Source organism: Periplaneta americana, chromosome 15 (genome assembly GCF_040183065.1).
Source record: "Periplaneta americana isolate PAMFEO1 chromosome 15, P.americana_PAMFEO1_priV1, whole genome shotgun sequence".
In the NCBI taxonomy this organism is placed as follows: domain Eukaryota; kingdom Metazoa; phylum Arthropoda; class Insecta; order Blattodea; family Blattidae; genus Periplaneta; species Periplaneta americana.
The window spans coordinates 137,381,884-137,396,532 of record NC_091131.1 but is presented as its reverse complement, the minus strand read 5'-3'; the positions used below and the strand labels follow the sequence as shown (position 1 = coordinate 137,396,532).

Sequence of the window (14,649 nt, the reverse complement as noted above, 5' to 3'; positions counted from 1 at the left end):
ATGTGACCATGTGCTGTGTCCTTGAAGGCAAGGAAAGAGAGAGAAAGACCAGGAATGACAAGCACTGACACTGGGCCCGCTTACCTCTGAGTGCTGTAGAGAATGTTATAGACCGCTTTGTAATAACTTATTCTTCTACTAATATATATTCTACATTGTTGATCTAAATATAAAATGCTGTCTAGTCGTCATATATTGCATATTCTGGTCTGCTTATAATGTAGTTAGCATTTATCGACTTTTGCTTTAAATGATTGAGAGTGAATATTGAGTTTTGCAAAAGATCAGTTTTCATTGCCTTATAACTACAGCAATAATCAACTTTTGCTGAAACTGATTTCACAGAGATACGTGTAACATGAATGTTGACATGTAAGCACAAAAAGACAATTGAAGCGTCGGCTGGAACAACGTTGTAAGTTACAAAATTTTCATTCGGTGTGTTTCTGTGCTATACTCCTTGGCTTGCAACTGTCCATCAATGCAATACGTGAAATTTGTCCATCCAAAAGTTTGCTACCCTGGAACAATGTACGTGTACACATTTGTTCAGCTACTGTAAATTTTACCAAATGTAACTTATAACGTTGTTCCAGCCGACGGTTCAATTTTTTAAAATCTTGGCATTTAGCGACTTTTGAAAAAACACTCCTCAGTTATTAATGCACCCTTATTATTATTTATTTACATATTGGACGAGGAATATATTACATGCATACATAAGTGTTGTGCCCATTGGCAGGTCTTTCACTGCAAATTCAATATTCTCAAATCTTTCCTATTTTCTGCCTTCCTCTTAGTCTCCACATATCTATCTGTTCTATCACCATTACTATTCACCATTTACGTAAATGACATCCCCTCGACTCTACAGCAATGTAAGCATCACCTCTATGCAGACGATTTACAAATCTATATCCATACAACCCCTGACTCACTCAATGAAGCAATACAAAATCTTAACGAGGACCTTGAATCTATATCTGCATGGGCCAGAAAGTTTGGTTTGACTCTCAATGCAAGAAAATCACAAGCAATCCTAGTGGGACATCAACGTCTATTATGCAATATTACTCCTACTCTTCCAGTCAAGTTAAACAATAATCCTTTTTGCTTCCTGTGCTAAAAACCTTGGAGTTTACTTTGATACGCATTTAAACTGGAATAACCAAGAAACCCATATTACCAAAAAAGTGCTTTCCATACTACATTCCTTAAACAGCATTCCAAAATTCCTTCCGCTATCACTCAAGAAAATACTAGTGGAAACACTAGTAATGCCCCACTTCGATTATTGTGATTTTCTACTGACTGACCTCAATGTCAACCAGTTGCAAAAATTACAATGTGTTCATAATTCTTGTGTTCGCTTCGTCTGCGATGTCCGTTGCGCTGACCACAATATCCCATCCTTCCAAACTCTAAACTGGCTATGGCTTAACGAACGTAGAAATTTTCATTCTCTTATTCTCCTTTTCCAAATCCTTCACACTTCTACACCTACCTACCTTGCCTCCCGTTTCAGTTACCTGTCATCATATCATAATCTCTTCACACGCACGCAAAATAGCCGCGTACTAGCCATACCAACACATAAGACATCATCGTATTCATCATCATCATACACAATCTCGCTCTCGCGCTTGTGGAATACCCTACCCAGTGACATCAGAGACTGTCGGAATTTAGTAGCGTTCAAAAGCAAGCTTATTAAGCATTTTCTTACTGCGTAGAGTAGGTTTAATTTGTACTTAATAAAAGAAATGCTTCTCTCTTCTTAACTTTTATAATAAACTGTCTAGCTTTTATTAATCAGTTAATCTTTCAGTACTTTGATTTTTATTGTATCTATAAATTTAATATTAATTATAATTGTATTCTTAATATTGTAGTTGTAATCCCCTGGTAAAGGAGAAGTGAAGGCCTGATGGCCTTATCTCTACCAGGTTAAATAAATAAATAAATATGATCCACATATCTTAATGTCGTCTATCATTTGATATCTTCTTTTGCCTTGAACTCTTCTCCTGTTCAACATTCCTTCCAGTGCATCCTTCAGTAGGCAGTTTCTTCTCAGCCAGTGACCCAACCAATTCCTTTTTCTCTTTCTGAACAGTTTCAGCATCATTCTTTCTTCACTCACCCTTTCCAACACAACTTTATATCTTATTCTGTCTGTCCACTTCACACATTCCATTCTTCTATATATGCTTCTATTCATTTCTCTTCACTTCGTCGTAATGTTCATGTTTCTGCCTCATACAATGCCACAATCCACACAAGGCACTTCACTAGTCTCTTCCTTAGTTTTTTTTTTCCAGAGATCCGCAGAAGATGCTCCTTTTTCTATTAAAAGCTTCTTTTGCCACTGCTATCCTCCTTTTGACTTCATGGCTTATAGTACATTCCAAGTATTTGAAGCTGTTCAATTGCTCTCCTGCCTCATTTAGAATTCGCAAGTTTACCTTGTTTATTTTTTTCCTATGACCATGGTCTTCGTCTTGTTTGCATTTATCTTCATTACATACTGCTCACAGCTGTTATTTAGCTCCCTTAGTGTCATCTCCTCTACTGCTAACAACACCATATTACCAGCAAATCTTATGCAACTTTATTCTTCTTCCTCTTCCTATTTTTACCCCTTTCATGTTCTGAAAACAGTTCTTCATCAAATCTTTCAAGTAGTTGTTGAACAGGGTAGATGATAAAGGACATCCTTGTCATACTTTTCTCCCTATTTCACTACCTTAAAACGTTTCTTCTCCTATCTTGACTGTGACTTGTTGTTTCATTTATATAGTTACTGAACAGCCTCCTGTCTTTCCAATCCACACTTATTTTCTTCAGAATGTCCATCAGTTTGTTCCAGTCCACTCTGTCAAACGTCTTTTCTAAGTCCACATATACAGTGCGTTCGCTTCCCCCTGCGGCTGGCCAGAAAGCGTGGAGCATTAGTTAGTGACGTGTATCAATCTCAAGCTTATCCTACTCATTTATTGTTATCACTTGAGTACTAACCTTGTTACAAAAGATGCTGAAAGTGGTGTCCATCTGCATTGATGCATTCTTGACATCTTCTGATAAAATTTCCATTCACACGCTGAAGTTCTTCTTCAGTAATTGACAAGCGTAAACTGACTGCCACCACGCGTGGCCTTGAGGCGTTTTTTTTAAGCGTTTCAGTAAAGCAAACTGACTGTTGAAACAGAACGCAATTAGGTCAGCTGACTGCAAAATGATGGACAGCTGTTGAGTAATTCTTAAGCACAGGTGGCAGCACGTTGGTAGGCTATATTATTGCTGCTCCGTGTGCTTGCTGTTCATCACCCGGCCGCAGGGGGGAAGCGAATGCACTGTACTATATACACTTCTTTATTCTTCTCTAGGTATCTTTTACCGATTGTTCGTAGTAGTCCATTTGCATCCATTGTAGCTTTTCCTTTTCTGAAGCCAAACTGCTCTTATTCCAACTGTCCTTCCATCTTAGAATATATGTATTATGGTTCTTATAAATTTTTCATACCTGGCCTATAGGAGTAATTATTTGTTAATCAGATTTGGAAGATACAGTATCATTAATTGATATTCTCTATCTTGAATTTATGATTCCAAATAGAGGCTTAATTAATCACAGGCACAAATTTTAGGCCAGACAATCTCTTCTAGTCCACAAATTTTTCATTAAGGTTTTCTCATAAGAATACAATAGCCTACCAGTAAATTCATTACAGACCTCAGGTCACAGCAAATACAAACTTGGTGATGGCCTTAGAGGATTCTTCAATCATCCATTTCATTATAAGCTCATCTACAGGATGAAAAAGGAAAGGGAAGGGTAATGAGCAAATATCTCGACATTTGTACAGTCTCTGGCAAAAAGATCGGACGTTTTTAGATTTGCAGTAACTGTAGCTAAGACAGTCACGCAACAGTGAAAACATAGGGAATGAACGCCATTATTGTTGCCATTTTAGTTGCAATGGATTCGTGGAACTCATCATATCAGGCATTTGTCATGGAGATGTTTTTCAAAACAAATGTTTCAGTAGTTCTTATGCAGCATAGGTTCCAACATCATTTCAATGTGGGTCAACATGGACGAGTTCTCAGCTGTAACACAGTGTTATTGTGGGTAAACAATTTCAGAACGACTTCTTCAGCACCAAAACGTAAGTCAAGAGGAAGACCAAGGACCGCTCATACTCCAGAGACATGGTATGCAGAGCAGTGCTGAACTTCAGTCAGGCTCCAGAGTGCATTAGAAAAAATGACTCTATTTGGAGGGTGTAATTTTCAAAACCAAATTTTGTTCTTTTGTATCAGTAAATGGCAATAATGTTTTACTTGAAGCAAGTAGAAAGAAGTAAATCCCGAAAAGACAAAGTATATGATTATGTCTCGTGACCAGAACATAGTACGAAATGGAAATATAAAAATTAGAAATTTATCCTTTGAAAAGGTGGAAAAGTTCAAATATCTTGGAGCAACATTAACAAATATAAATGACACTCGATAGGAAATTAAACACAGAATAAATGAATGGGTTATTTATGAAAGGGCCTAAGTCTGAATACTAAATTGTTAGCAGTTTAAAAAAACTCCTTACTGGCCGAAATTTTGAAATTAAGGCTGAAATAAAAATTGTATCATAAATTCTACTAAGCATTATAGAGTGTGAAACTCACAAGAGAACCTTCTTTCATGGTGAATTGAAAAGGCGGTAATGCTGTATATTTTTGGAAAGAGGAGGCAAAAGTAAGTGAGCAGGTGAAATTTTTCTGCCTGAGCTCCATAGGGACAAAAATTATGGGACTGTAAATCTAACATGGCAGTCTCAATGGAAGTGACTCAATGTGCATACAAAGGTTAAAATGAAGTTACTTCTGAAAGAAATGCATTGCAAACGAGATATTACAGCTGTTGTACATTTTAAATACTGGGTATTATCGCTAGGAGATGGTCACCTACTTTCAGCTTATGGAGAGGTAAGTCTTGCTCAAGCTAATTCAGCAGAAAGCGCACGATTATATGAACGATACAGTCAGCGGAAAGAGGCGATTCTTCACCTCTGTAAAATTCTATTCCCTCTAATCACACAAGGGATGCTTTACGATTACGATGCAAAAGTGAAGAAGAACAAACCTGAAATGTTAAGTATGGACGCTATCATTCATGACAAAACTATCAGTTTTTGGGGCCTACAGTTGAAGGCTCAAATTGATCCTGGTAACCATCTTAACTTCAGAGCTTCTGACTTGTGGGTATAGGGATTCAAGCAGCGGAATCGTATGCCTATCTTTCTCATTCTGTGACGCATACAGTGAGCAGGAACTTCGCATAAAAGGAGGCAGAGGTGAAGCAGAAATCAATTTCATGTCGAAGATGAAGCAGTTGTTCATCGATCGTGGCTTCACTTTTCGCCAGATCCTCAACATTGATCAAAGTCGATTTGAAAAAGAGATTCACTGTGGGCGAACCCTGCATTTCAAAGGAAGGAAGATGATTTATACCACAGTAGGAACAGAGCCTGCTACGACGCACTCCTACATGATTATGCCAGTCATTTCCATGGACGGACAAATCTTCTCCCTAATGTATCTCCTGTCAGTTGAATCACAGAAAAAGTTCCCTAAAAATAAACCTGCAGACCATATAACATCAAATCATATCCTTTTGTTTCAGCGAATATGTGGAAGGCAGATATGAATGATATATTTTCGCAAATATTTTCGCCCAGCATTTCTTCATTGCATGAAGATTGTGTCCTCCTGCTGTTGGATTCATGGCCAGCAAATAAGGACGAGACACTCATCAAGTCAATTCCTGATTCGATTAGGAAGGTTGAATGACATTTGAATGACCCGCCTGGCTGCAATGGCTTCATCCAACCTCTTGATGTTTATTTCTTCTGCCCGTACAAAGCATTTGTCAAATAGGTATATCACAGATGTCATTATAACTACGACTGATTTCAACATTTGGCACCGAGACAATTTCATTCGATTGCAGTCTTTGCTTTGTATCAGTTCCACCGCCCCTTTGTTTAAGAACTTTCCTCGGTACACCTTGTATACAGCTGGCTACTTGGACGACGAGCCAGAGCCTTTTCAAATGCCATGCCAATACTGTTTTCACCCTGTAGGAGGTGATGAGTGCAGCGCTTGTACGTCTTTTGCTTTCGTAAGGTGTGCACATTGGATTAAATGTTGCTGTTTACATCATTCTGTGATCGATGTCCATAATGTTTGCAATTCAAACGTACAACAACTGTAATATCTCGTTTGCAATGCAGAGACTTCAAAAACAACTTCATTTTAACCTTTAAGTGTGCACATTGAGTCACTTCCCACAGACTGCCATGTTAGATTTACAGTCCCATAACTTTTGTCCCTATGGAGCTCAGGCGGAAAATTTTCACCTGCTCACTTACTTTTGCCTCCGCTTTCCAAAAATATACGGCATTACCACTTTTTCAATTCACCATGAAAGAAGGTTCCCTTGTCAGTCCTCTTCACATCTAAATCGATGTACCTACACCCAAAGAGCAGTATTACATTACAAACCCATTTTCACAAAATTAGTGACTTAGGCCCTTTCATAAATAACCCATTCAAATATGGGAAATGCCTGTTAGTATTCGGTTGAGAAATTTTTGTCATCCAGTCTGCTCTCAAAAAACCTGAAAGTTAGAATTTGTTGTTGTTGTTGTTTTCTAATGCCAGGCGTTTGACATTAAAGTCATTTGACCTCTTGCACTCCAATATTTTTTCAAAGATATTATCATGACTAGCCACTGAAGCACAGATTTTGAGGCGTTCCGAATCCATTTCTTGGTTTGAGTTGCACAATGGGCAGTTAGGGGACTGATATATTCCAATTCTAAGCAGGTGTTTGGCCAAACAATCATGGCCTGTTGCCAATCTAAATGCAGCTACAGACGATTTTCGTGGTAAATCGGGAATTAACTTTGGATTTTGATGCAGATAGTTTCATTTTTTCCCTTGGGATTGAGTTATCAAATTTTGTTTGTTGAAGTCTAAGTATGTAGATTTAATAAATCTCTTCGCAGAGTAATACGTAGATTTAGTAACAGGTCTGTAAGTAGCAGTGCTGCCCTTCTTTGCTAAAGCATCCGCATTCTCGTTTCCCAGGATTCCACATATAATCCATTGGAATACAATTATTTTATTGAGTGATAATAATTGAGAGAGCATTTTAGTTATTTCTGCTGTTTGAGATGAAGGTGTGTGTTTAGAGACGATTAATAGAATAGCTGCTTTGGAGTCTGACAATATAACTGCATTCCTAAATTTATTGATGTGGCATAGAAGATTCCTGAGACATTCACTTATTGCAATGATTTCACCATCAAAACTTGTTGTTCCATATCCAAGAGATCTATAAAGTGAGAAGAGACAGCACGTAACACCTGCACCGTCACCTTGTTCTCTGGAGATCAAGGATCCGTCGGTGTATAAATGAAGCCAGTTTTGTGGAGGGTACCTAATATTAATTGTCTCTAAAGACAATTGTTTCAGTATTTCAGTGTTTACTTCTGATTTAGAATTAGAATTTAAAAACAGTTATGTTACTGGTTGTTCCATGTAGTTGTGAAACTTGGACTCTCACTTTGAGAGAGGAACAGAGGTTAAGGGTGTTTGAGAATAAGGTGCTTAGGAAAATATTTGGAGCTAAGAAGAATAAAGTTACACAATGTAGAACTGCATGCATTGTAATCTTCACCTGACATTAGGAACATTAAATCCAGATGTTTCAGATGGGCAGGACATGAAACACATATAGGTAAATCCAGAAATGCATATAGAGTGTTAGTTGGAAAGTCAGCGGGAAAAAGACCTTTTGGGAGGCCGAGACGTACATGGGAGGATAATATAAAAATGGATTTGAGGGAGGTGGGATATGATGGTAGAGACTGGATTGATCTTACTCAGAATAGAGACCTATGGCTGGCTTATGTGAAGGCAACAATGAACCTCCTTAAAAGGCATTTGTAAGTAAGTAAGTGGCAATAGTGCCTCTTTTCGATATAATAATAAAACTAACTTAGTACCATACAACTTAGCCACCGGCATGGCTCAGTAGGTTAAGGCGCTTGCTTGCCGGTCTGAAGTTGCGCTCGGGCGTGGGTTCGATCCCTGCTTGGGCTGATTACCTGGTTGGATTTTTTCCGAGGTTTTCCCCAACCGTGAGGTGAATCCCGGGTAATTTATGGCGAATCCTCTGCCTCATCTTGCCAAATACCATGTCACTATCATCAATCTTATCGACGCTAAATAACCTAGTAGTTGATACAGCGTCGTTAAATAACCAAGTAAAAAAAAAAACATACAACCGTGTTGTCTCATTTAAAAAAAAAGGCATTGTATTGCCCGACCCTTTATAAAATAATAAAAAAAATAATCATAATGTGCTTTAATGTAGTAGTCTTTATTGGATCTGTGACATCTCTCACAAACGTTTTTCTTAAGAAACAAAATATTAGTTTAAAATTGAATTTTGATCCAATAAATATTACAAAAGATGATAATGTGTCACTTTTAAGTAGTAGTGACTTGCATTGTCATTGACACCATTGTCTTATCCTCGGTGGTCTAACAGTTATCATGTTTCATCCAAGGTTTGTGGGTTCAAACTTGGCCAAGGGCAGTAAAGTCCTTAGCATGAATACCTCCAAGAGAAAAATAAAGCTGTTAGAGCCCTGTCATAAATGAACTCTAATGCTGATTAAAGCACCAGGAAAAATTTGTTAATTTCTCGCCCATGTCGATATTTGCAGATTGCCCAGTGGGCCCATATCAGGGTCTAGTGTGCATAAGCTCCACTATAAATTCATCCAGTACCATACCACTGTCTTATTATGTTACTAACCCACACTGAATGTTCATGTTCAACCTCTACCTACTCTTAACTGTAGAATACACTACATTCCTGTGAAGATTCTGCAAATGGTTTTTATCCAACAGTAATCTTTCCAGTTTTTTTTTTTTTTTTTTTTTTTTTTTTGCCAAGCAACCCCCTCATTCACAGCATGTCCTTGTGACAAGATATCAATTTTCATCTCATTCCGTGTTAACAGTTCAGCAAAGTTTTCTTCGACATTTACTAACCAATCAGTATTCCAAGCAATATGATGAGAAAATTTCGAGGCTAACTTACTGTTCTTATAAGTTCAGATGTTTTGAGTTGTTAAGATTATTTATTTAAATTATTCGATAAAAAGGATTGTACAAAAATAGAAAAACTGTATTATAACTAACATTCGAATTTTTAACTGTTTCAGGAGCTGGTACATTTGTTAAAGCCATTGAAACATGTTCAAAACGCACAGCATTTAAAATTGGTAAACCTAGTACTTACATAGGAGATGCTGTTGTCAAGAAGCACAAGGTGAATCCTAAGAGAACACTCATGATAGGAGATAAGTGAGTATTCACACATTTCGATTAAGTCTAATAAGAATTATAAAAATTCCCTTTTTGCTCTTTCCTTTCTGATTTCCTTTTTCCTTTCTCTTTCTAAATACCTCTTTTTTTTTTATACTGTAACACACTGCAATAAAACATATAGTCTATACAAATATAATGCAATATAGTTTGTGTAGTGCATTATAGTGCAGTATTACATAATGCGAAGTAGTAAATAATGTAATAACATAAATTATATGATATTGTGAATTTTATTAGTAACAACAATGTAATTTATTCGTCACAGCAATAATTCCTTTCTACAATTCGCCTTAAACGTTCTCGTCAACAATTGGATTTTCACTCAACACAGTATTCGTTATAGCACTCCACCGACGACAATGACAATTTACTTGGACTAGTACGAACAACAATGAACTGTTAATCTTAACTAATATTTACAAAGCACTATTTACAAATCAGAACTATCAGTTCTGAGTTCACAGTTCTTCTAGCTCAGTCACTCGAGTTCACAGTATCTCGAACCACAGACCTCCAGAGACAGTTCACTGTACTCGAACTCAGGTCCCTCCAACTGCGGTCCACTGCACTCGAACTCAGGCCTTCGGATGCTGACGCAGATGCGGACGCACACTCGAGTCGAACTCCGGTACACAAGACTGGCTTGCTTGCTCTGGCTTTCTCACTGACTGGCTGACTAATCAACTGAAAACTGCTGTCGTTCCTTCGCGACCGTAATTTATAACCACAGCGACGTAGCCTCGAAAGTTCGAATTCGCGAGTCTTCCATTTCGACGGATTTCTCGGCCTCTCTAGGCAAGCAGAAGATGCGCGCGCAAACTCTCTCCACTCTCTCGCCGCGTTGGCCCTTTCCCCTCTCAGCCGCGCGCCATTCCAAGTGCTCCGCGCGATTTTCTCTCTTGTGGGACGCTGGTCGTGAGTTCGAATCTCACGTCGCTGTCACATTGCTCCCTCCTTAGGACTGCTCGTCTCGGGCAGTCCCTTGGTAGGCTGCTAGTCGGTCCAACGTTTGGGGTCCTCCGGCTGCTCCCTCCTTATGGTGGTGCCACCCCATCCTTGGCTTGGCTGAGCAGCAATACTCGTACTGCGTGGGCGCCATCTTGCTTTTCCCCTTGGCCCTCCAAGGAGAGCTCGCTGGCCACGGGTTGGTCCTCGGCGTCCATCAGGAAAACTTCATCCCAACCAAGATGGAGTATACGGCGCCGGACGTCCACCGTCGCATCGAGTAACCGCATGGCGTCGAGTCCCAGGACGACGTCCTCGGTGATGTTGGCGACGAACACCCACATCTCCAGTTTCCTCTTCCCCAAGGTCAGGTCCAGGAAGACCTCTCTCTGGATGGGCAAGCTCTCGCCTGAAGCAGTCCGTAGCTCGTATTGGCGCAGTGGCGTCCTCCCAGGTAGGCCCCGCACGACGTCTGGTCTGGCGATAGTGATCATCGCCCCGGTGTCCACCAGTACTCTGCATGGACGGCCTTTTATCCCTCCTTCAGCAATCAGCCCATCGTTGCATCTTCTGTTGACCGGTTTCAGGACGAGCCGAGGGGACGGTGATGATGGCGCCGACGTGCTCCCCCGAGCATCGGCCCCCTCTCTCTCCTGACTGTAGCCAGGTCGGTCGCAACTCCTCCGCAAGTGCCCAGGTTCACCGCAGGACCAGCAGGTGGGCACCCGTCGTCCCCGTTGCTCAGGCAACTGTTGACTCCTCTCGGTGTCAGCCACCTCTCTCTCCGGCTGGTGGCCAGAGCGGTCGCAGTCCCTCCTAAGTTGTCCCGGCCTCCCGCAGGACCAGCAGATGGGCGCCCGTCGTCTCCGCCGCTCCGTTGACTGTTGGCGCTCCTCGACGTCGGCCACTTCTCTCTCCTGCCTGTGACCGGATCGGTCACAGTCCCTTCTCAGGTGTCCCGGTCTGCTGCAGGACCAGCAGGTGGGCGCCCGTCGTCTCCGCCGCTCCGTTGACTGCTGGCGCTCCTCGACGTCGGCCACCTCTCTCTCCTGCCTGTGGCCGGATTGGTCACAGTCCCTTCTCAAGTGTCCCGGTTTGCCACAGGACCAGCAGGTGGGCGCCCGTCGTCTCCGCCGCTCCGTTGACTGCTGCTCGGGTGGCTTTGGTTGGCGCCCCCCAGCATCCGTCGCCGTGACGCTCCTGATCCAGTGCGGTGTTGAGACTCCCGCTGCCGACTTGGCCGCCTCCATCCTGAGGGCCGCCGCCAGAGCTGCGTTGATAGTGCGATGCTCTGCCAGGAGTAGCTGTTGTCTTATTTCCGGGTCTCGAACTCCGCTGCCGAAGGTGTAGGCCGCTTCTCCAGCGATGAAGTCATTAGGTAGGCCCCTGAGCGCCTTATGGGCCAGTTGTTCCACCGCCATCACGAATTCTTGCAGGGACTCGCCTGACTGTTGGACCCTCGTTTTCAGTTGGGTCCTGAATGCTGCAGCAAGTTGATGGTCACCATAACGTCCCTCCAAGGCCGCCATTATCTCAGCGGCTGTCCCATCTTCTGGAACGCTGTGAAGAATCTCCGACGCCTGTCCCTGAAGCGCGGCCAGCAGCTGAGTAGTTTTCTCTGCTGGCGTCCACCCATTGTGCTCTGCGATGGCCTCGAACTGGCGACGGAATATCGCCCAAGACGTCGTACCGTCGAACTTCGGCGTCTTGACGTTGTGATGTCTGGCTGAAGCCGATGGTTCCGCAGGGGCACTATATGGAGTCCTCAACTCTGTGGCCGCTTCTTGCATGGCACGTCGAACCTCCTCGGCAACTATCTGTTTATGTTCTCTAGCCTGGCGATCCACCAACGCGAGAATGTGCTTGTTTTCCTCAGCGTGTTTATCCATCATCTCACTCGTCTTGTCCAGCAACTCGGTCGTCTGCTCTTGACGACGCTCGAGATCACGGATTTTGCCATCGAAATGGTCTACCTCCTGTCTCAATTCGGTTACTGTCTCGTTTATAGTTGTAAAATTCTTGTTTAGGTTGTCAAGATCGGCTTTGAGTTCGTCTTTCACGATGGCGACAATTCCATCTACGTGGGCCGAAACGCTTTCAATTTGCGAAGTGACGTCATCTTTCACTCCGCTTATGTCGCCTTTCACTCCGCTTATGTCACCTTTCACTTCACTTATGTCACTTTTCATCTCCGTTTTCACTTCACTTATATCGTTCTTGACCTCAATGATGTGCTTGGTCATGTCGTTCATGTCGTCTTTCATTTCTGCTTTCACTGCACTTAAGTCGTTTTTCAGTTCTGCGATGGCTTGCAGGATCAGCTGTAGGTTCTCCATTGTCGATAATATCCCGGTTCTGACACCAATGTGAATTTTATTAGTAACAACAATGTAATTTATTCGTCACAACAATAATTCCTTTCTACAATTCGCCTTAAACGTTCTCGTCAACAATTGGATTTTCACCCAACACAGTATTCGTTATAGCACTCCACCGACGACAATGACAATTTACTTGGACTAGTACGAACAACAATGAACTGTTAATCTTAACTAATATTTACAAAGCACTATTTACAAATCAGAACTATCAGTTCACAGTATCTCGAACCACAGACCTCCAGAGACAGTTCACTGTACTCGAACTCAGGTCCCTCCAACTGCGGTCCACTGCACTCGAACTCAGGCCTTTGGATGCTGACGCAGATGCGGACGCACACTCGAGTCGAACTCCGGTACACAAGACTGGCTTGCTTGCTCTGGCTTTCTCACTGACTGGCTGACTAATCAACTGAAAACTGCTGTCGTTCCTTCGCGACCGTAATTTATAACCACAGCGACGTAGCCTCGAAAGTTCGAATTCGCGAGTCTTCCATTTCGACGGATTTCTCGGCCTCTCTAGGCAAGCAGAAGATGCGCGCGCAAACTCTCTCCACTCTCTCGCCGCGTTGGCCCTTTCCCCTCTCAGCCGCGCGCCATTCCAAGTGCTCCGCGCGATTTTCTCTCTTGCGGGACGCTGGTCGTGAGTTCGAATCTCACGTCGCTGTCACAATATATAATACAGAGCTATCTATTTGCTTGGTAATGCTCCCAGTCACAGAGTGATGACAACATCACATAGCTACACACACTAAAACATTGCCACTCAAGATGAGCAATAATCATGTGAACTGCACGTGACTGATTAGTTAGTTAATTGCTGTCAGAATTAGAAATAGTGTTCAGATTTCACTTTGCGTGTATGTGCTGTTTGAGTCATTTGCCAAAGATATAGTGCAGAACAAAGAATTTTCATTTGCTGTAACTTAAAAAATGAATAACTGCTTATTGTCATAGAGAATTCCAAGAATGTTTTTCAGGAACTGAGGCACATAATAGAAGTACAGTTCGTAAAATAGTGAACAAATTTAAAACTCGGCGATTTGTATTGGACAAGAAATTAAATCGCAGACGTCACATTTTAACAGAGAAAAAGCTGAAGTTACGAATGTTGTACTCATTGCTTGCATTTTTTCAAGGATCTGAAATAATGTTACTTTTCATCAGACTGATTTCATGGTTACTTATTTCGTTATGGTTCTGAGTTCAGAAACATGTTCAGAATGCTGTGTTAAAATCAATAACTTACTAACAAGAGGTTCTGGAAATTAGAAGAATAATACATATTAACTATTAAAATTAATTATTATATTAATTGCGTACAGTGAAACCCCATCTTAACTTCTCATTTTAAAGAATTCCCGTTTTCCAGGAATAATCTGTTAAGTCCCAGCCAGATTACCATAAGAATAATGTAATTATTAATTTCTGCTTTTAAGGAAAATCTCACTTTTAAGGAATACTTTTTCAAGTGGAATTTGTGATAATGAAGCCTGAATTATCGACTTGACTTTCAATAATTAATAGTACTGGCATATTCAATAGTGCATCTTGATCAATAGTAATGTGGCACCACATGATGGCATTACTCTTTATCACTCTTTATGGTCTTGCTTTGCTTTCACAAAGTGGTTGTTTTGCTTGCTTTGTTCTCGCGAGTTGTGTGGATCCTGTTTCCAAGTTTTTTTTTTTTTTTGTGCTGTTTATACTTTATTATATTAGAAACTAAATGGAAGAAATTAACTATCGGACAGAAAGTGAAAATAATGAGGGATGTCGGCTAATCGTCAAAATAACCTTAATGAATATGGCAAAAAAAAAAAAAAAAAAAAGCATGGTTTGGCAACTACTCTATTATG

At 41.2% G+C, this 14,649-nt stretch overlaps 1 protein-coding gene across 4 annotated transcripts in view; it reads left to right on the top strand.

The window, feature by feature from the left end:
- LOC138715379 (glycerol-3-phosphate phosphatase-like) overlaps positions 1-14,649 on the top strand; it is a 181,222-nt gene that overhangs the window by 52,980 nt on the left and 113,593 nt on the right. For all 4 annotated transcript variants that reach the window (XM_069848235.1, XM_069848234.1, XM_069848232.1 and 1 more), the window contains exon 5: positions 9,302-9,443. In XM_069848235.1, the coding sequence (XP_069704336.1) occupies positions 9,302-9,443 (142 nt within the window). The remainder of the gene's footprint in view (positions 1-9,301; positions 9,444-14,649) is intronic.